Source organism: Diplotaxodon limnothrissa, linkage group LG23 (genome assembly GCF_057381915.1).
Source record: "Diplotaxodon limnothrissa isolate DT_005_m linkage group LG23, D_limnothrissa_male_GT1.1, whole genome shotgun sequence".
Lineage (NCBI taxonomy): Eukaryota > Metazoa > Chordata > Actinopteri > Cichliformes > Cichlidae > Diplotaxodon > Diplotaxodon limnothrissa.
The window spans coordinates 2,428,971-2,451,337 of NC_140617.1; the positions used below are offsets into that span (position 1 = coordinate 2,428,971).

General features: G+C 40.2%; 2 protein-coding genes across 4 annotated transcripts in view; one reads left to right on the forward strand and one right to left on the reverse strand.

The window, feature by feature from the left end:
* Positions 1-742: 742 nt before the first annotated feature.
* LOC146607225 (LIM/homeobox protein Lhx8) lies at positions 743-11,843 on the forward strand. Of its 3 annotated transcripts, XM_085347551.1 has the most exons (9): positions 6,321-6,401; positions 7,065-7,142; positions 7,802-7,927; positions 8,110-8,231; positions 8,863-9,083; positions 9,234-9,337; positions 10,089-10,184; positions 10,680-10,869; positions 11,767-11,843. In XM_085347551.1, the coding sequence occupies exons 1-9, from the start codon at positions 6,321-6,323 to the stop codon at positions 11,841-11,843; spliced, it is 1,095 nt and encodes a 364-aa protein (XP_085203677.1). The 3 variants fall into 3 exon arrangements, with proteins under 3 accessions (XP_085203679.1, XP_085203677.1, XP_085203678.1); XM_085347553.1 differs by lacking the exons at positions 6,321-6,401; positions 7,065-7,142 and adding an exon at positions 743-767 and having other exon boundaries at positions 7,833-7,927; XM_085347552.1 differs by lacking the exon at positions 7,065-7,142.
* A 5,058-nt stretch (positions 11,844-16,901) lies between these two features.
* Positions 16,902-22,367, reverse strand: part of slc44a5b (solute carrier family 44 member 5b) — a 44,648-nt gene continuing 39,182 nt past the window's right edge. The window contains exons 22-23 of the mRNA XM_085348852.1: positions 18,211-18,295; positions 16,902-17,966 (exon numbers count right to left, since the gene is read on the reverse strand). Of these exons, the coding sequence (XP_085204978.1) occupies positions 17,851-17,966; positions 18,211-18,295 (201 nt within the window). The 3' untranslated portion in view covers positions 16,902-17,850. The remainder of the gene's footprint in view (positions 17,967-18,210; positions 18,296-22,367) is intronic.

Consider the following 22,367-nt stretch of genomic DNA (forward strand, 5'->3'; position numbering starts at 1 on the left):
CCACAGTATGTTTAGGCATCAGAAACTGTATTTCAACATGCCATACCTGCACACCATCTGTAATGCTCCCTGGTTAAGAATTGGGGGAATTTTTTTTCACGTATATTTGATAAATTCAGCTTGATAAGCTGAGGATTAATGAGCAGAACTGCAGTGTGTGACTGTTCACAAATATTATCCTGAAGCAAAGTTAACCGCACATGTAACAAATAATCTTTTCTGGCACAGATTCACTAAAGTACTGGAAACATTTCTGAGATTTGGGCCCATATTGACATGATAGCATCACACAATTGCTGCAGATTTGTTGTTGATTTGAATCTCCTTTTCCACCTCATCTCAAAGGTGTTCTACTGGATTGAGATCTGGTGACTGTGGAGGCCTTTGTGAATTCATTGTCATGTTATGGAAACCAGTTTGAGATGATGTAAGCTTTGTGACATGGAGTGTTATCCTGCTGGAAGCAGCCATCAGAAGGTGGGTACACTGTGGCCATAAAGGAATGGACATGTTGTATATATAATGGCAGCTTTTGGTGTTTAAAACATGCTCGGTTGGTATGAAAGGGCCCAAAGTGTGCCAAGAAAAGCTCTCCTTCATCATTACACCACCATCCATGCTTTCATGGTGTTTACACCAAATTCTTAAACTACCATTCAAAGGAAATCGAAATAAAATCAAGACTAATCAGATAGACAACATTTTTACAGTCTTCCTGCAAAAAACTGTGGCCTGAGTTTCCTGTTCTTCTGCTGCTGTAGCTCCACGTGATGTTCACTCAGAGATGCTCTTCTGCATACCTTGGTTGCAGCAAGTGGTTCCCTTCAGCTCGAGGCAGTCTAGCCATTCTCCTCTGACCTCTTGTATCAACACGACCTTTTCTCCCCGAGAGCTGCCACTCACTGATGATTTTTTTCTGTTTTCGACTGTTCTCTGTAAACCCTGGAGGTGGCTGTGTGTGAGAAAACTCCATTAAATCAGCAGCTCATCTGGCACCAACAACCATGCCACATTCAGAGTCACTTTAATGTCCTTTCTTCTCCACCCTCACGGCCGGTTTGAACTTCAGCAAGTTGTTTGCACCATGTCTGCACACCTAAATGCGTTGAGTTGCTGCTAGGTGATTGGCTGATTAGGTATTTGCTGTACCTGTGCAGGTAGTGCACACATCTATCGATCTTTTTCTCTAGACAGGCAGATAGATCATTGTTCTTGTTAAAGATACAGTTTCGTATACAAAAAAATTAAAAAACAGGGACTGAAGTTGAAAGGAATGACATGCTGTCATCAGTCATCAGAGCCGCATGGGAAGCATCCTTTGTGGAACTTCATCAATAACCTTTCTACGTACAGATGTACACTAAAGGTGAACGAGCCGGGCAGGTGAGTTTCCTGTTTGAACTTTCAGTACCTGTCAAGCTGCTGGGATTAAGATGGCTCTGCCTTCACGCTCACAATAAACACAGTAATCACGGCAGACATTTCACCAGCACTAAACACCTAATACACAACGCAGGTCTTAAAATAACAATTAGCGTGGAAATGGAAGAGGGGTGATTATAAATTCCATTCAGGAAAGGGTCTTGGCTGTAAGCTGGGAGGTGGCAGGGAGATCTCGGGGAGTCATGCGGTTCAGAAATGGGGGGGGGGGAGCAGTTTTTGCAATCAGCATTAAATAGAACAGTTTTGTGCCTGTGTGATTGTGAAGTGGGCCATTACTCGTTGATAAGAGCACTTTTTCCTTGTGTCGCTCTGATTGGGCTGAGCATGCTGCTCCCTCGCACATGCTGTCCCAATGCAATCAGGCCCCTCTTTCACTGCACTGCCATTTTCACTGCTGTGATTTCCACCCAATCCCTCCTTCGCCTCCCCCCCACCCCACCTAATGCAACCACACTCCTCCACCCCCCCCCCAAGCCACCTCCCACCCTCCAGCACCCCATCTCCCCCTTCAAATTCAATGAGTACCCATTTACAGCAAGGAGAAAAGGTCATGCCAAACTCGTTGTGTCAATTGTAAACCACCCCAATTTGGACTGATTTCAATGAAATAAACGAGTAGTTGCAGCTCTAAAGAAAGCAAAGGTCCATGTGGAAGTAGCCAATTAGGAGAGTTTCTTAGAGAGACTGGTCAGGGTCAAACACTCAGTGCTTCACTGGTTGAGACTCGTCCACATTCCTTGTTCTTACTATATTAGGGGATGTTGTGTGTCCTCGGAAATTAATCTTTCACGAAATAATAAAATATAATTTGTATGTAGAGAAATTTTTGCATAAAAAAACAAAACAATTACGCGCAGGGCTCGGATTTTCACAGCAGACATTTCCTATTTTCATACTTCATATAAGTGAGGATGGACCTTTTACCCCGTCACATTTCTTATTACTACTTATGTTATCTTATTTTACTTATCAGTGTGTATTATTGCACTGTATGTTGCACTGAGTGTTCTTTATTTCCTGGGCTGTGCCAAATTATTTATTTTATTTTTCAGGTTGTGCATAAAATAAAAAGTGCATGAAATGAAGGAAATACCAATCAGTCTAATTTATCTGTTCAGAACTATATTAAACACATTTTGATGTCTTTTACTTTGAAAGGCTTCTGTGCTTTGTATGTTTTTTTGACTGGTCCGATCTGGCCACCTGGAAGGTTTTTGCAGAATAGAAACACTGCATAGAACAACCTTTCACTTTGTTTTGTAACTTGTGTTACAAGTCCTATAGAAAGTGATCACATTCTCCGTGTGGTTGTCTGAATTGTTCATTTTATCCTGAATCATCATCATCTTCACTGGTTATACTGTTTTTGAACAGACAAAGCTGCCGTAGCCCAAAAGTAAGGTGGTTCAGCCAGGGAGCCGTGTTGATGCAATTCTTTGATTTGATGACAGCAGACCGACTGATTGTGGAGAAACTTGGGTGTTGAACCTGCACTTAAAAAAAAAAGAAAAATCTTAGCCTGTTCATCATCTGTTTTACTGAATTTGAAATGCATACAAACTTATTTTCACTAAAAGAAAGAGGAATTATACACTAATCTCACATGTGTTCGGTTTTACAGGGTTGGCCCACGACAGATCAAACTGGGCTGTATGTGGCCACTGAGCTAAAGTGAGTTTTAACCTTTAACTTTGCCTGGCGACAAAGTGCTAAAACGAGTTTAAACACTGTTGTTATGGTGGAAACTACTTTTATATGTAATATGAGTTATACATGAATCCATTAATAGCCCCAATTTTGTCAGAGAAAAGCACAAAAACCAACTTACTTTTGCTCTTTGGTTCCACAATGATCCAAAAGTGTGAACCCAACTTCTAACCTAAACCCTTTTGTGCATCACCTCAGATGCCACTATTGTTGACCTACTTTAAACCTCTCATACAATATGCTTGAGTACCTATACACAGACTGTATATACCCAAACCGCCACCCACAGTCAGATGTAAAGCAGTGCAGCAGCAGATGTTGACAGATGAGAAATTGTTCTTGTCTGGTCCATATCACGCAAAACATTTTCGAAGTCAGCCGTGCAACGCTGAAAATGAAAACATGCAACTGTTACACACTCAGATCTCCATCTTTCCCAACATCTGCTCATATCAGGTTTTCCACAGACGGTCAATTGGAGTGAGATGTGATTGTCTTTCATGTTAAAATGCTCATGTCTTTTTTCTCACCTTTGGCGTCTCCCAGTGAACTCGAGACAAGAACATAAATCAGTTTTCCGACTTTTTCCTACCGTGTTCAAAACCCTTTCTGCTACGAAGGATTCTGTGTCTGTTTTAGTTGAAATGTCTGATCCGCAGAATGCAATGTTTGAGCTGCGTGATCTGATAAGGAGCATTCATGTCCACCAGGTGGAACAGGACACATCTCGTTGAAGGCACGCTAACTCCTTTATGCCTCTGCGATGGTGCGATACAGATGCAGGCTCATGCTGGTGCAGGTCAGACAGAGCTCCCACCAAAACAGCTGTGGGCAGAAAATATCCATTTGTGTGTGTGTGTGTGTGTGTGTGTGTGTGTGTGTGTGTGTGGTGGCTGGAGTGAAAGGATTTGTCGAGTGTTGGATTGCGTGAGTGACAGGTTTGAGTTGGTGAATGAGTGAGAGTAAGAAAAAAAACAAAAATAAAAAACAAACCACAAAAAAAAAAAGCAACAAACTGTGTTTTCTCTAAAGTAGCTCAAGCTGTTTGTTGATGAGATTCCAGCCCTTCTGATCCCTGTGGGATTTCTACATTTCCACCTAAAGAGAACATATAATGTCCTCGTGTCACTGATTTGCATACCAACTTAGAGCAGGTGGGTCTTTCTGTTGCAGTATGTGCAAAAAAACCCAACACTCATATATAATAATAATTCATTTAGAACTGAACTAACGTAGAACTTATAAAATAAACAAACAAACCAAAAAAATCAGTTCTTGATGCTTCCCAAGTTTCAAAAATTAACAATTTGCATTTTCCTCTTTGTTTTTTTTGGCAGAGCCGCAGCTTTAGCAGACAACCAGTCATCTCATGAATCATCCAACTGTTACAGAGCAGTCTGCTGATTATTATTCCTTCCCCATATTGTACTCATGCGGCTGATGGCTGGATAGGGTGATAATAACTGGATATAGTTTGTTTTATATTATAGGCTGCTTTTACGGTCATACAGTGGTAGTAATAAAATTATTTAATCAGTTTATTTCTCCTAAGGACGAGCGGTGAAAGTTAATTCTCATATTTCCACCCAGAGAAAAAAATCAAACACACAACAAAAAGGATATTAAAACCATTACAGACGTTGGATTTCTTACAGACTGAATCGCTTTTATTTAAGCAAACGTGACAGAAAAAGGATTCCTAATAATTCAAATGGAAGCACAAAACTGAATAACCGAGCCTTCAGAACAAGAGAGACTCGGGATGTCTGTGGTGCTGCATATCAACTGGTTTTAGCTGTTTGCTCTGCTGTAAACTGGTTACCAACAAAATCATCCAATGTGGGTCCAGCGGTTTGGAGAGACTGTGGTGCACGTTCTTTAGTTCTGTTCTGCATGAAAATAAGAAGAGAAGATGATGCATTAAAAAAAAGAAAAAGGAAAATAATACAGAGTTTCAAGACCTCCATACAGGGTGAGATACTTAACAGTGCAGTAACAATGATTTTAAAAAATCCTCTAAAAAGAATGATTTTATTTCTTATGATCTCTAATTAATAATAATAAAATAAACGACCACATTTAAAGGTTCTCAAACTGTAAACTAACAGGAACTTTCACTGAGCACAAACTATGAGATTGAAGTGTTTTTGGCCTTCTGCTCAGATGGCACAAAGCTCAAGAAGTAATTAGTTGTGGCAGAATAAATATTCACACAGGATAATATAATATAATAATATTGTAAAGATTAGAAAATAAAGAGATTGAGTCTTAATAGCAGTAAAATTCACCCACTTGCACCTTTTATGTAGGAATTACATCTTTCCCATCTTTCTTTCTAAGAACATTAGTAAATAGTATATAGTTTATATATATATATATATATTACTGGATCTCCATTTAGTTTATTATTATTGCTACTGCACCTCAGTGTTGCATGTTGCACCTTGCTGATTTGAAGGTCTTTATATTCACGGCTACATCCACCCTGGAGGAGATCAGATTACTTTTCTTAAATCCACTGTAAACATGTTTGTAAAGCCTGCAGCCACAGGATCTGTGGTCTGAATTTACCTTTAAGTTCTTCCTTAAGGCCTTAAAAAATATTAAACAATTATTTTTTTTAATAGAGCATCTTTCCATCCACTTGCTTTTCACTTTCTTGTAGCTTGTGTAAATTCTACCATGTTATTATAATTTGCCTCATAATTACACCTGTTTTATTTTTAGGAGCAAGAGGAGCTTCAGCAGGCCTTTCTGAAGGAGCAGAAATACAACCTGCTGTCAAACAAGTTGTGAACTACATGCAATATTTAAACACTTTTAAATATTTTTGAACCACTTGCATATCATTCAAAGAAATCATGAAGTAAAACTTAAACATGCGGATTTTTTCAATCAAGCGCTCATTTGAAAAATATTTATAACAATCTCACTGCGCCAGACTTTTGCTCCTCTCAAAAGTTGCATTCAAAGCTTATTTCCAAAGGGGAGGCGCGACCAACACCGAGGAGAAAGTAGTTATGAAACGCCCTCTGGAAACAGCTCGGGACAGACTGACTGACACAAGCACAGGAACCCTGGAGGAGAAGGAAAGGATAGCGGTTAGATTTTTTTATTTTTTATTTCCTTCGCTTTGAAAGTGGGACGACTTTTCCAGGCTGGACGCAGACATGCGCTGGAAAAGTGAGGTAAAAGTAGAGTGTCGCATCGGTAAGGAGAAGGAAAACGGATCTCTGGTGTCCAACGACGAGGTGAGTGAAGGGCGGGCGTGTAGCTTGTACACTCGCGATCAGCAGGTTGAGCCGTGAGTCAGTATCAGAGATTAAATATTAGTCGAAATTGCTTTGCCAATTAAATGAGAGTGGGCTTCGGTCTGTCATTAAAGCCGGCCTTCACACGCTGCGGCTCAGTATTTTTACAATTTGAAGAAATGTCAAAGAAAATGAGCCCTCCCTGAATTCTGCAATTAAAACTCAAGTAGTTAATGAGACCTCTTCACCTTTTGGTTGCCCGGGGTAGACGTTTGTGGCGAACTTAGCCTTTTTAATTGCTGTTATTAAATAAATCAATCCCCTTTTCCTTCAGACCTCGCGCTGCTTTTCTGATTGACGCGTGAAATTGGCGTGTTGGTTGGTTCAACCGCAGCTCGCGCACGCGCGCGCGCCCGCCCGCGAGCAGCGGCTGAATCACAAATTCAGAGCTCGAGAACATAATGGACACGGGATGAGTATTAGTTCAAGTGTTGTCTGTTTTTGTAAGTAATGACTATCCTTCTCTTCTTTAAATGTCATTTTGGTTTAATCGCCGGCGTTGTCATGGTGAAAAGTGAAAGGCATGATATTTATGGGAAGGAGCAGGGGGCATTTAAGGCAGCTGCGACAGTCTGACAAACCAGCATCCTCTTCTCGCCGTAGCTTCTCGTCATGTGTGAAGATTGCAAAGGAGACGAAGAGCTGCTGGGCAAATGCACTGAAGACAGGAGAGACATAATGGTAGGCGGGAAGGAAACGGTGCAGCCACAATTTGGTTTATTCTCAAAAACGAGCACGTTGTTTTTAATTTTTAAAGTTGTTTTATTTATTATATTTTGTTTTTTGTGTCTGTGGACAGACAAAATGACAACTTTTAGTGAAAGATGACATGTATTTCTCATGGATTTGTCACTAATTGGCATCTAAAAGGAATAAAAACGCAAGGCACTTTATTCTTTATTCAGACTTTTCTATCTTTTTGACTTTTTCTTTTTGGATTTGGACTTTAAAGCTTTTTGTTCTCGCGTTGGTCAAACTGTGACCCTTATGGCTTTACCTATTTTATTCTGTAGTGTGATTTAGCTATTTTGAGCTTCTTAACTTTGCTTTCAGTGTTTTTCTTTATGTTTTTTCCTTTTACTTTAATTACTAACTCAGCAGGTGGCCAGGAGACAAGGATAGGCGTGACTGGACCGAGATTTAACAGTTAAAACAAATAAATACAGAAATTCGGGAAAAATGGTAAATTTTTAAGAGACAGTTTCTTGTGGTTGTTTTTCAGACTATCAATCACGTTGTTTATTGGTGGTGACAGTGCGTACCAGCTCATGCTGTACTGCAGGTTAGGAGTGGATGCGTTCCTGTGCGTAATTTTCTAACCGCAGGTCTGATCTCCTCAGGGCGCACCGGTGGAAGTTTTGGATGAAGAAGCGTCGTCCCTGCAGGCGATGTCCTCTGCGCCTCTGTTGGGCAGAACTGTGTGTGCGAGCTGCAACGAGGAAATAGTTGATAAATATCTATTAAAGGTAAATCCTGTCATTTTGTATTTTTATTTTATTTATTTATTTATTTTGCATGCATTGTTTTTCCTGCCTATTTAACACTAGAATACGTTTTTTCTCCCCTCTGCTGTTTGGCTCTAAACTGCTTTTCTTTCCCCTCCTTTCTTCTTTTATTCACCGAGCAAATCATCATATTTTTGCTTTAGGTTAACGACTTGTGCTGGCATGTGCGCTGTCTCTCCTGCAGCGTGTGCCAGACTTCACTTGGCAGCCACACAAGTTGCTACATCAAAGAAAAAGAGGTTTTCTGCAAACTGGATTACTTTCGGTGAGTATATCGCCCTGCTAAAGATGCTTATCAGCGCAGATTCAACGATAACATAAGTTTGGGTCTGTTTTCGTTAAAGGAAATACCCATGAAATCCGATCTGTTAAAAAAAAATACTACAAGTAATGCATTTGAGAAATTAGATATATCGAACACTGAGTCCTGTTTCATTAAGCTTTTATTACTGTGCTTTCATTGTAACAATAATAATAATATACACTGTAGTCGGACCTGAGATTTGTTTCCGATTTTATTCAAATATCATGTATATAAAATTAATAAATGACCAATAAATGCATTATTATTTCTTACATTAATTTCTGTGAGTCGACGAACTTCATAGTGACATAAATAAAAATTAATAAAACGACTTAGAGGATTTTATTCCGTATGTTTGGATAATTGGAACAAATTGTGTGCCAGGTCCAGGGCAAAGGTCCATCTTATATTTCATGTACCGGGGCCTAAATCGACGTCAGGTGGGATTTTTCACCGTTCCTGTTGTTGTTTAGACTGTGAGGTCATTATTTTGTGCAACTACACGCATAAATAGCAGGAATCATTATAGGAATTTAAACTGTTATTATCCTTTAAATACCATCAGGCTGTCTCCTTTGACCTTCACCTGCAGGAGATACGGCACTTGGTGCGCGTGCTGCGGGCGGAACATCCACTCCACAGACTGGGTCCGCCGGGCGAAGGGCAACGTCTATCACCTGGCCTGCTTCGCCTGTTTCTCCTGCAAGAGGCAGCTGTCCACCGGGGAGGAGTTCGCCCTGGTGGAGGGAAAAGTGCTTTGCAGGGTTCACTACGACTGCATGTTGGACAACCTCAAGCGGGCGGTGGAAAAGGGTGAGGCCGAAGTCTCACCCCACCAAAATGACCGCGAATAATTTGCTCTCTCTGTTTTTGAAATATCGGTTTGAAATTTATGAATCATCAATGAAGCCACCGGAAACGGTATCATGTCTCATTTTAACATATTAATATATTTGGCTGCAGGAAACAGCGTTAACATGGAAGGAGCTGTGCCCACCGAACAGGAGATCAACCAGCCCAAACCCTCCAAGAGAGCTCGGACCAGCTTCACTGCTGACCAGCTGCAGGTTCAACTCCTCCTCCTCCTCTTCTTCATTCATCACATAAGAAAAAACAAAGACAAAATAAGTAGATTGTGTTTAGGTAAAAAATTAATTAATGTATAAAAAAGAAAACAAACAAACGCTGAATTTCTGGCCCTTAAATGATTTTTTTGGAATTCTTTCAAAAATTATTTTTCCTTTTTTTTTTTTTTTTTTTTTTTACATAGTATACATATACTTTTTAAATTGTGGAAATTCACTTCTATGTGTCAAAAAATAAAAATATCAAAGGATTCAAGAGGAAAAAATGTCCTGATGTTATTTTCACAGGTGGATAAGATGCGTCATTGTGTCTGACATCAGAGATGACATGATACAAGATATTTAATACATTTAGTCTGAATGACACAGAGGACAGAATTACTAGAGAAGAAGAAAAAAAAAGAAATCTGTTTTTTAAATTGGACCATGTGAAGTTTGTCTGATCTTCGCAATAATAATATTTATAATGCACATTATTTCAGGAATTCCCACTGTAGTTTTGTTATTGAATTAAAATGTAATAAATGGTTTAGATTTATGCAGAATATCCCAAAATGCTTATATGTTCCATGATTTTATTAGAATTATCCGTCTGTGTGAATTAAACCCTCTCTGGCAGACTTTAAAAGGCAGCTCTCAGATCTCCTCACAGTTACTCATGTTCAGATGAATCATGGATTTCCTTCCCACGGGACCACATAGTAAACCTTTGTGTTACTTTGTGCACATGCAGGTGATGCAGGCTCAGTTTGCTCAGGACAACAACCCAGACGCCCAAACACTGCAGAAACTAGCAGAGAAGACAGGCCTCAGTCGAAGAGTCATTCAGGTCAGTAAAGATCGGTGCATGAAGACCAAACGGATGATGGCTATATCATCTGTTATGACATTTGTTCTTATTGGATTTCAATATATATCATGTGGTGTGTATAATGTATATTGTGTGTAATTACTGCACTATCCGGACGACGTATGTTCCCAAACAAACTCCTAAATAACCAAACAGTTCAGCCTGTAAAGACAAAAATGCTTTCTGAAGCTTTAACTGAAGCCTGAGATACTTTAAGCAGATTTGTAATGCAGCTTCTAGAGTTTAACCCTTTTTAGATAAGACACCTTTATCTGTTCTGACTGTTGCTGACTGTCCAAAAACTACAAGACAGTGGCAGTGGCTTTACTCACAGGACAAAAGATGACTCCTTGACTGTAACTCTGTAAAAAATCATCTGTTTTGGCTGACGAAACATGAGCTAAAACAGTGACGTGCTTCTATCTTGGACTTTCAAATGCAGTCCTGCTAAAGGCGCTTGTCCCGTTAACTCAGGTCTGGTTCCAGAACTGTCGAGCACGCCACAAGAAGCACGTGAGCCCCAACCACACCTCCAGCACCCCCATGACCTCACTGCAGCCCAGCCACCTGTCCCAGCCCACCCCGACCCCCGAGGAGCTGCAATACACCGCCTACGGAGGTCCAGAGGGGTCGATGCTCTCAGCACTCCACTCCTTCATAGACAGTGAGCACGAGACTTTTTATACATTTCCATGACTGTAATTAAATTAAATAGAATTTTTTATTCTCTTATTTCTAAACGATATATATTTATTTTATTTTAATTGCCCCCATTGAACATTTGCATTTAGGATAAATGGACAAATATCTTAAATTCCAAACACAATTATTCTGAAACAAAGATGATTTTAAATCCAGGAACTTTAAATATTACAACCAGCATTTTATTCCATCTCCTGCTTTACTTTGACCCAGAAAACTAGACAATCAGTAGAAACGACTAGAATAAATCCAGAAGAAGAAAGAAAAACTTTATCCTGCTTAAGATTTTGTCTCAGTAAAATAACATCAAAGTTAGAGGAGTGGTAGATGACATCACTAGACTATAGGATGACAAATGAAATGGCGCAGGTAATAAAAAATGATCTGGCAGCCACGCCGCACACGATGAGATTGGGAAGTTTTGTCGTCAGATAGCAGATAATCAACCTTATAATGTTTTTTGTTGTTGTTGCCTTTGGTGTAGCATTTCACCCTCCCTGTTTGATAGTAGGAGGAGACACAAACCCAGCCAGGGAGGGGTGTGTGTGTGTGTGTGTAGGAGGGGGGGTTAGGGTCCCAGATCTGGATAAGTGGGAGCGTTGCATCCAGAAGGGCATTTGGCATAAAATCTGTGACAAAGCAAATGTGCAGCTCCGTCCGCTGTGATGAGAAAATCAGGGAGCAGCTGTTCGAACCCTTGTGGAGATGTAATATTTGACCCTGTCAGGAGCGCAACGAGGAAACATCCAATCAAATCACAATGCAAATACATAACTGTGCTGTCGTCTGTTACATATTTGAATACAATTTGTGGAAAACTGACCTGGATCAATATTGTCACTCTGCTCTGTGTCTGCAGTACACTCGCCTCCATCCTTGTTTCATCCGCTGCTGCCAGCCCACGCCATGACCTCGCTGCCTGTGTCTAACGCCTGAGCTGCCCTCTCTCTCCCTTACACTCACACACAGCTGACCAATGTTTTTCCATTATTAGCAGCAGTATCTGATACGTGTGGTAAATATAATTTAAAGTTTTTGTGAACCATAAAATCTGCCGTAATATTGTTTGTTAAGCAAATTCTGGATCATTATAATTTACAGCCCTAAATGTACTGATGTATCATGGCAACGCTTCGGTGCACGTCACACACGACGTCATATATTTATATTTGTTTGTTGTCTGTTTGTTGGTGACAAAGTCTGATTGTGCTACTCTTAGTGAAAGCCACCAGCCCCACAAAAGTCGACTCCACATGAAGATGAACTGAATAGCAGTGTTGCAATTTAATTTATTGTATGTGTCGTCTCTTTTGAGAATAAATGTCTAATTTCACAAACCCGGGAGGAGTCATTGAAAAGCTTTGACACACGAGAGCTGAGGCCGTGCTGCGTTCACGGCTCGGCATGTTTACAAATTAGGAAATAGAAAAAACGATTTATTGATGAAAGCAAACATTATTAAAACACAACAATATCTGTATGTCAAACTTACACACAGGCAACATGTGTTGATTAGACACAAACACCTGAAACTTTTAATTGCAGACATACAGACAGAACTGAAGTGTTTCTGTTTACGACAGGTTCGAGCATCTTCAGAGTTTGACTTTTAAGAGCTTGTGGTTAGAAAACTGTCTCGCGTTATACCGAGAGCGACGTTTAACTTGTGTCTACTTGCTGACTGTGGTTGACCAAAAGAATCCAATTTCCAGACACAGGAGGGAGGAGAAGGCATATAAAAACACTTTTACTTCACTTATCAGATCTTACGAAGTCACACTACCTGGAGTGAAACTGAACCTGAGTTACATACACAAAGAGATATCGAACTCCGATGGGAGTACGGTAGTTATTTTGTGTGGAGAAAAGAAAGAAGAAGAAAAAGACCAAAGAAAACAACCTGCTGCATGCGTAATACGCCCCACTGTGCTCTACATGCATCATTTCTCTTCTTTCTTTCAGATACACAAGGAGTTGTTTTTCTTTTTTCCTTTTTTTTTTTAATGTTACATGTCCCAGCGTGCTCAGCTCAAACAGGGGCGGGAGGTGTGTGAGGCAGCCTGGCAGTGTTGTCACTCATGAGGGCAGGTTCTCAGCTTTGACAAGCACGCCGCAGAGACACAAACATGAGTCACGTCTGAAAGATCTAAAGAACATCTTTCTAAGCGGTGCGTGAATCTACTCTGAAAAAAGCACAACCTAGTAAAAGGTTGATGGCAGTAAAACACAAGGTGTGAGGGAGGTGGTGTACACCCTGGGCAGGTCGCCAGTCCATCACAGGGCTGACACACAGAGCCGCTCTCGCCAACGTCGATGCCTGAGGGAAATTTGAAACCACAAACTGATCTCCCAAAATCCTCTAAATCTTTTTCTTCCCAGACAGGAATCAGCTTCATCTGTGGCTCACCAACCTAATAAATCCATCCAACGGCAGCTTTGACACGAGCGACTCACTAGTGTTACAAACAACCATGCAAGAACAGGACACATAGTAGCAAAAACACTTAACACTGTTACTCCAATAACAAACTTTGTTATTGTTTAAGGTTATTAATACAAGACTCAAATATTCTTAGTGTGAACTTAAAAGACTTATTAAAACCAATCCAGCATCTTTAAAGCAGCTCCTCTACTGTTGGTTTGGTTCTGCCCCACAGTCGTGTTACATGCACACGTTTGCCACATAATGGGACCTAATTATATGTTTCTTAAACTTATCAAAGATAAAAATGGTCAGTAGAGAAGCAGGGGTTGTGTGAGGCATCATTACCGACAAAAGCCATCATATATTAAAAAATACATATCGATATTGTTTCAATAATACACATATGATTATATCACAAATAATCCAGCAATGAGTTAAAACTCGGACATTAAGCCTTGTGGATTTGCTGTTGTATTTTCACTATCAATTAATTTATATTTCCATTTGCACAGTTGTGGGTACAGGCTCTCTTTCCACCTCCTGGACTGGTGGTTAGTGTCATAAAAATAGGAACAAAACACACAAAAACCACAATATTAAAGACGACTTAAACTGACAGCATTATTTGCTTTTCAATGGTCTGTACAGAGATGATGATTTTTATCTTTATTTGGATTAGTCTGACCACGATAACCATGCAGTGAAAACACGATACCATGACAGCCCTAACTGTAGGCGTGGTTACAGGAAGCGTCCAAGGGCACTCGGATTATTTTGGAAATCCACAATCACTTAAGGCCGTCGGTGACGTCTATTCAAAGTGACCGCCGTCATCGTCCTGTGATGGAAGCCTTTAAATCCAGTAAGAATGGACTCTAACATTAATGAGGTAACTTTCAAAGATGATCACTTTAACACTTTTATACCTGTCACTGGTTTCAGTGCATTGTCACTGATACACAAGCCCTCATCAAAACACATGCAGAATTCGGAGGTTCTGCATTTTCTGCTGCACACAAACACATAATGTCATTCTGCTTCCCCCACAGCTAATAAACCAGACCTGTTAGACATCTCTTGCTGTTAAATATCCCTTTAAGAATGTTAAAGCCTCAACGACTACCGACCAGTTGCTCTAACACCTGTTATAATGAAGTGCTTTGAGAAACTGGTCCGACGTCACATCATGTCCTGCCTGCCACCCACACTCGACCCGCTCCAGTTTGCATACAGAGCTAACAGATCAACTGAAGATGCCATTGCTACAACGCTCCACACCACCATCTCTCACCTGGAAGTGCAGGGCCGTTACGCCAGGCTGCTCTTTGTTGACTTTAGCTCTGCTTTCAATACGATACTCCCGGACAGACTAATAGATAAACTGCTGGAAATTGGACTTCCTTCCACCACCTGCCGCTGGATCAGAGACTTCCTCTCAGACCGTGTACAGAGAGTTAGAGTGGGGCCTCATCTTTCCTCAGCCCTCAGCCTCAACACCGGCTCTCCACAAGGCTGTGTACTGAGTCCCCTACTGTACACTCTGTACACACATGACTGTGTTAGTTCCCACCCAGACAACACAGTCATCAAGTTTGCAGATGATACCACTCTCATCTCAGGGGGAGATGAGACTGCATACAGAGCTGAAGTTCAGAGGCTGTCAGATTGGTGTGCAGACAACAACCTGGACCTCAATACCACCAAAACAAAAGAACTGGTAGTTGACTTCAGAAGGAGGAAGTCCGAGCTGCAGCCTGTCAGCATCAACGGGGAGTGCGTGGAAAGGGTCTCCAGTTTCAAGTTTCTGGGTGTGCACATAGACACAGACCTCCAATGGAGCTCTAACACCTCTGCGGTCTTAAAGAAGGCCCAACAGCGTCTCCACTTTCTGAGAATCCTCAGAAAAATGGACCTGAAGAAGGAGCTGCTGACCGTCTTCTACCGCTGCTCCATTGAAAGTGTGCTGACATATTGCATCGGTGTGTGGTTCTCCAGCTGCACCACAGCACACAGAAAGGCACTCCAGAGGGTCATCAACATGGCCCAAAAAATCATTGGACATCCTCTTCCCTCCCTGAAGGACCTGTACAGCACTCGCTGTCTCAAGAGGGCACGCAGCATCCTACGGGACTGCACACACCCAGGACACCGGGTGTTTAAGCTGCTGCCGTCTGGCAGGAGGTTCAGGCTGCTGAGGTCCCGAACAAATAGACTCAAGGACAGCTTTTACAACAGGGCAATAGCCCTGATCAATGCAAATAGCTGACCTGACTGGATACCTCCCTGGACTTTTTAGGGGGAGGTAACAATGTTTAAAACGATAACAATAATATTTATATTTATAACAAGGTGCAATAATAATTAATGTGCAATAATAACAGTGTGCAATACACATACACTTATTCTTCTTTTTTATACTAAGTTAATATACTGTGTTGTGTTGTTTGTTACGTTGTGATGTGTCATATCGTGTCGTGTTGTGTTATATGTAGTGCCGACGTAGGACAGTTTTTCCAATTTCATTGTACTACTGTACTATGTATGACTGTGCAATGACAATAAAGAGTTATCTTATCTTATCTTATCTTGATAAAGATGTCCAAAGCACGTATACTTCAATATTCAGAAACTCAAAGCAAAACACACTTGAGACTGAAGTAATCTGAACTGCTGTGCCATCATGTACTTGGCAATTAAACATAAAAACAGTGAGCAATGAGTGGTGAATATTTTTCTCAATGTGAGGAACTCAGGTACAGTGTACAGGTCATCTGGTAACGACTGGCACCACCAAGTGGTGGAAATTGGCAACTACACGAACCCAAAGCTGAGACGCACACAAAACAAATCTGTTGCATTGTGTAGTATGTGGCAGCAAAATGTACACAAATACACACATTTCCTTTACATAGACACATATAAAAATATTCATAACTATCACCGAGTCCATAAATTACTATGTGTGGGTGAATCTAATTATTCATGTTGCTTAGCTACAAGTTGTCTCTTATAGTGTACAGCTTCAACTTGTGTACACTTCCATTAAATATGGCAAAGTGTTTATTCCCATATGCCACGTGGGCTTGTACCATGCTTTGGTGTTAACCTTTATTCTTTCTCCTTCCTGCTACTTCCTTCTGTTCTTCTTGTGGAGGATCTTCCTCAGTGTTTTGCTCATGCGGTAGGGCCGGGCTGGAGCGCCGTCGTTCACCTCCAGGTCCCACACTACGAGGCAGCAGCAGCATGTTAAAAACCAATGGCGAGAGAATCATGCAGCACATCAAAATTTAACCTGTGATCACCTCGATTGTAAAAAATGAACGCCTCTGGAAATGCACGGGTCAGTAGTTCAACCATTTATGTTTATTCGAAAACAAAGATTCACATTTTCATTGGATTCATTGATAAAAAAATTCTCCTATACAAAAAGAACACTGAATAACCTCCAGACAGATGTGTGTATTATACTTAGTATTAAAACAGCACAACATCTGAACCATCCAATAAAAAAATTTACCAAAAATGGCTTTGACATCCTTTTATAAACTGTATCGCAAAGGTTCCTGGTGTTAGGTCTAAAACAGAATAAGAGGAACATTTTTTTTTTTTTTTTTTTCCACATCTAGGCACATAAACTAGTGGCTGCATTCAAAAGTTTCCTGAAAACGCTCAGGCTCGGTTCACATCTTTTTTCTTTAAGCATAAACCATTAAATGTCTTTTGAAGTCTTGACCTCCAACAAAGCCTCTGTCTGGTTTACAGTACATCTATGAGCATAATGAAAACTTTAATGTGACGCTGATTTAACATGAGAGAAACCTGTTTTGCTAAGTGCAGAGTTCACACCATTTTTGGATCTGTGTGCTTGTGTTAGTATAAATATAGTGGTTATAAAACCAATGGTAAACACCAACAGCCAGCAAAGTAATCATGCTACACAGAAGAAAGAAATCACATGGTTCGTTTCCTGTATGTGAAAGTGCATACAAAACATGATTTTACATTAGAAGACCAAAGTGCGACAAGAGGGTGCCCCATAAGTCCACCACTTTTTCCGTGGTGATGCCTTATGTCAAAGTGGCATCTGTACATTGTTTACGGTCCTCGTGTTTGTTTGAGTTAAAAAAAAGAAAGAAAAGCTTGTCTCGTTTTTAGTTTTCAGCCTGTGCATCCATCCTGCGAGTTGACGTGTACCCTCTCGGTAAGGCAGAGGTCAGCAGAGAATACAGACGAGAAAATGACAAAGAAACACAAAAGTGTAGCAGAAAAAAGGCAAGTATCTGAGTTGGCTCGAGAGAGGAAGTGAACAGTTATCTTAGTCCCCTATGCCTTTTCTGCGAGGACCCGAAGTAACAGCATGTCCTTTCATGCACAGGTCATCCCTGACAGGCTGGGCGGGGTGCATCCAGTTTCAATGTTTAGCCCTACAGTACTTGCTCTCGAGCGTCCAGACCCCCACGCACACGTCAGATATGGAGAAGCGAGTCAGAGAGCCAAGAGTTTAGTAAAATGCATCACTCAGGAAGCAGCGCAAGTTTTGGCACCCTCCTCTCCTTTGCGCAGGATCTTGTGCAGGCCAGGAGACATGTAGTAGGGCCTGGAGGAAGAACCATCATTCCTCTCCAGGTCTTCACCTGAGGCCAGGTCCCCGCAAAGGAACAGGAGGAGCAGGACGAGCAAACAGCACACAGAGCGGCAGCCACAAAGAGAAAGGAAAGCAGAGACTCAGCAGAGATGATAAACAAGAAGATATGCAAGACAGCGATTATTTCAAGTTATTAAAAGGAAGAAAGAGTCACACAAAGCTGCTGACATTCGATTTTTAACCACAGCAGAAGTGCTTCTGCACCGTAACTAAACATGAAACAGCATACTCACAAAAGCACAGGAACAATGTGTCCACACACATAGCATAGACGTTAAAAAAGCCATGTGCGATCATGTAGGATCCAAATATCACCGTCTGAAAGAGTTAACAGGTGAAAGTCTTACACTTTTAACTGTAGTCTTGTGTTCCAGCTTTATTGTGCACACTGCATTGCAACAAACGGCAAAAACATTATGAAGAATATAAATCGCTGAGTCATAAATCCTGGAGCAAATTAATTAGCTTGTGCAGCACTGTAAAAACTGCAACTGTGTAAAGCTGTGAAGCTTTCCAGAACAACTCTGAATAAATATGTAATTACCAAGAGTTAAATATTTATTATTGAATATTTGCCAAAATAATGGTTCGACTATATTTAAACAAAACACAAGTAGAGGAGCGCTGCTTAGAAGCACTGGTTGAGTCTGAACATAAGAAGTGATTTTTCCACCGTACCAAGGAAACAAAGTACAACAAAGAATATAGATTGCATCATTTTTTTGTGCTCTGTGTAAAAGACCAAGTCAGAATAAATATATGTTTCGTGACTGTGCCTCTGTAAAGAGAATTTTAAATCAAATAATCACGATGTGACTAAAGTCCAGACTTTCAGCTTTAACATTATTTTTATAGTAGTCACTCATTTTCACTTTAAACTAGACAAACTAACATAACTTAATAATAGGGGTGCAACGATACACAAAATTCACGGTTCGATATTTTTTCGATACAAAAAAAATGTTCATGCCTTTTTAATTTGTCATTCATTAAAATTATAAATATATATTTTAACTCAAACGTACAGTTTTTAAATTTAATGTTGCTGAAACAACAAAGGGATAAAATAATAAATTATCTGATGGAGAAATCACTAATCTTTGGAAAAGAGTTTATTACAGAGAAATGGCTCTTTCCAAAATAAAAGCTCTACTATACGCTTCTTCTGGGCTATATTCTCAGCAGCATATTAAACATATCAGGTCCCCATAAGGAGAATCCTGTGCTAACGGCTGTCTAAATGACTCGGGTAAAGTTTGTAGCATGCTGCTTGTTGTTTTTGTCTGCTTCCACTTGTCTTTGCACTAGGATGATGTCGGAGTAAATGTGCAGTCATATTCGTTGTGTTCCCACTAGTGCTGTCAGCGTTAATCTGAAATGACGTTAACGCCACAACAAGGCAAATCTCCGTTAAAGAGCTACCACGGATCGCCCCGTGCATGGGGCTGGACGGCCAACACATTAACGAGCTAACTGCGCTAACGCACTAGTTCCCACCCATGTAATTGAGCATTGCGTGGCACATCCAACATACTGTTTTACTTTAGTCCATGACGCGCTTACCTTCAGGGTCATACGTCACGTGAAAACCAAAATAGTTCCAAAGGCCAGATCTGAATGAGGGTGGGGGAGGTTCAATTTGCCATGTTGCAACGAGCTTAGCTTCTGTCTTGCTAGCTTGCGCTGTGCTCAGTGGATCTGCGCTAGACAGTGCAGCCTAGGCGGAGTAGTCGAGCGCAGATCCACTGAGCGCTCAACACAGACAGCATCGTCAGAAGAAAAATTGATCAAATAAATTAAAAATTTTGTATTGTTCGATACATATGCGTACCGAACATGGGTCATTCTTACTATTCGGTGCCATTTGAGTCCTAATGACATAATATGGTATATTTAGTGTAAAACTTGTCTAATGCTTATTTCTAAACCATTTTCTCGTATGTTTAACCCCCCTCTACCATAGAACACATTGATATATACACAGGATAAATACATTAAAAGTAAATTACTTTTATTTTAGCACAAGTCACTAAAGTACTATGTCCCCAGTCATGCTTGCTCGACTTCAGTTACAAATATAACTTAAAAAAAAAAAATCTAGATTTTTCATCATTTCTGGATTGGCTTATTTCTAATGTTCCTCATCAAATGTTCTTTTTTATTATTAATGCATGTTTAATACTTAAAATCTTTAAAAAATGTTGTGTCCCTGAATCAACTGTCACCCCTGTTACTCTGATAAGAATTCCATAGAACACATCACCTGATTATTCTTTTAGTCACATGACACTCCCGGATGTAACATATTTTGGAGGGAAAACTTTCAAGAAGAAGACGAGTAAGTACCACTCTTTAATCAACCCTTTTTTCAATGTTTTAGCAAGATTTTGTAATGTGGCAAAGCATAACACGTCCAACCTGTTACGCTTATAATAGTGGAAACAATTTTTTTTTTGTAATTTTTATAATATGGCTAATAAACATGTTAAAAATGGTTCTTAGTGGTCACCATGTACTAGCCTGTTGTTCATCATACTAGTAGTAATGGCTAAGTTTAGCATAAAATCTCCCCCCTGTTACCGTCACCCCTGTTATTGCTATGCACTGTAACAGGGGGGACACATGGTAACAGGGGGGACGTAAGATGATAGAAGTTTAGTGTTTAGAGTTATTTATACAAGTGTGTATTGGTAATTATTATTAACCTGTATATATATACTTTTAGAAGATTTTGAATAGTATACATTTTTCAGGGAATGGCACCAATGTCTGCTGCGGAGAAGCAGCGGCGCTACCGAGCACGTCGTGATGCTGACCCTGAGAGAAGACAGATATATCTCAATAAAGAGAAAGAGAAGTGGAGAAAGGACAGAGAGGAAGGGAAAAAAAAGAAAGTGGCAGATCTCAGTGAACGACAGAAGAGAGCACAGAGAAAGCAGTGGCGAGAAAGGAAAAGAAAGCAGAGGGCTAGTGCCAAAGGCAGGACAGAATTTGAGGCTATGAATACTCCTCCCCTAAGTCCAGAATATTCCCTAGAGCCAGAAAATGCCCCGCAACCAGGACCCTCAAGGTTAGAAGAAGATGATGTTGAGAGGAAAGTAAAAGAAATTATTGATGGACCGACACTTGTGCCTGTCAAAGGAACCATGAAAATCCACCAAGTACTCAGTTTCTCTCCAGGAACAATAAAATACAGGGACATAACCTGCCTTTGCCAGGCAGACAAAGGTGTACTGGACTGTGAATGCTATGGCCTGAAGGAGATAAGCCTTAGTCAAGAGGCAAGTCCACATTGCACTGAGGGACCAACCCGGCCTGAGAACATCACAAAAGATCATATTGGTCAGTGGTGCATTATCAACTACGATGGTGAACCCTACCCAGGAATCATTCTGGAGGTTGAAGAGGATGTTAAAGTGAAATGCATTCACAAGAACGGGACCAACAAGTTCCACTGGCCAAGTCCACGTGAGGACATAACCTGGTATAGGGATGACCAGGTTGTGTGTCTGATGAAAGAACCAACATTAATAAGAACATTAATTAATAAATTTTAAAAATTATAAATTAAGAACATTAATAAATTAATAAGAGGTCAGTTCAGCTGGAGAGGAAAGTGTGGGATTTCCTTGAAAAAAACTGGAGTTGCTGGTCTGTTGCATAGGTAAAATGTGTGAGAAAAATGTTCATTATGTTGGGTGTACAGTGAAAATTTGCTTGTTTAATGTGGACATGTATCTACCTGTGTTGGTTGGACGGGCATGGTGAAGGTGTTCAAAGTTTCTTTAAGGTGGTATTTTTTGTCACTGATGTTATGTCCACCCTGTTACCTCCTGTCCACCCTGTTACCTGTGTGTTTCTTTTGTTAATTAAATCAAATCAACAAACATAATGCATGTCTCTTTGGTTATTGGGAGGGAATGAATCAGCAAAATTAAGTTACTTAAAAATGGAGCCAATTTTTTTTTTTATATTCCCTTTGAATCTAAAAACAATCTTTTGAAATTACACTGTGTCTTAAAACTGAACCTGTCTTCTTTCAATATAATGCTTGTTTAAAATACTTCCTTGAAATTTCCTTGCAGATTTTAAAAAGGGACATTGTAGCTTTTAGAAAATGTAAATATTACTATAACTGTGTATTCAAAACAGTTATTAATAGAAAATTGAATGTCCTGTAACAGGGTGGACATTTGGCATGTCATGGGTAAAGACTTTGATTTTAAAAAATATTATAATATAATATCCTTAGCTGGACCAATACATTTTTCTTATAGGTTGAAAATCCCTCTTTTAGATGAAATGTTAAAATAATTCAAAATTTTGTATTTTTTGATGAAGAGTGATCACACTGAAAGGGCACCGAATAGTAGGAATGACCCACATAAAA

What these genes read in the sequence shown, in the direction of transcription:
- LOC146607225 (XM_085347551.1), top strand. Translation starts at nt 6,321, where the DNA reads ATGCGCTGGAAAAGTGAGGTAAAAGTAGAGTGTCGCATCGGTAAGGAG. An exon ending in TTGATAAATATCTATTAAAG is followed by an intron (nt 7,928 to 8,109) that starts GTAAATCCTGTC and finishes TTTTTGCTTTAG; the next exon opens with GTTAACGACTTGTGCTGGCA. An exon ending in TCAGTCGAAGAGTCATTCAG is followed by an intron (nt 10,185 to 10,679) that starts GTCAGTAAAGAT and finishes CCGTTAACTCAG; the next exon opens with GTCTGGTTCCAGAACTGTCG.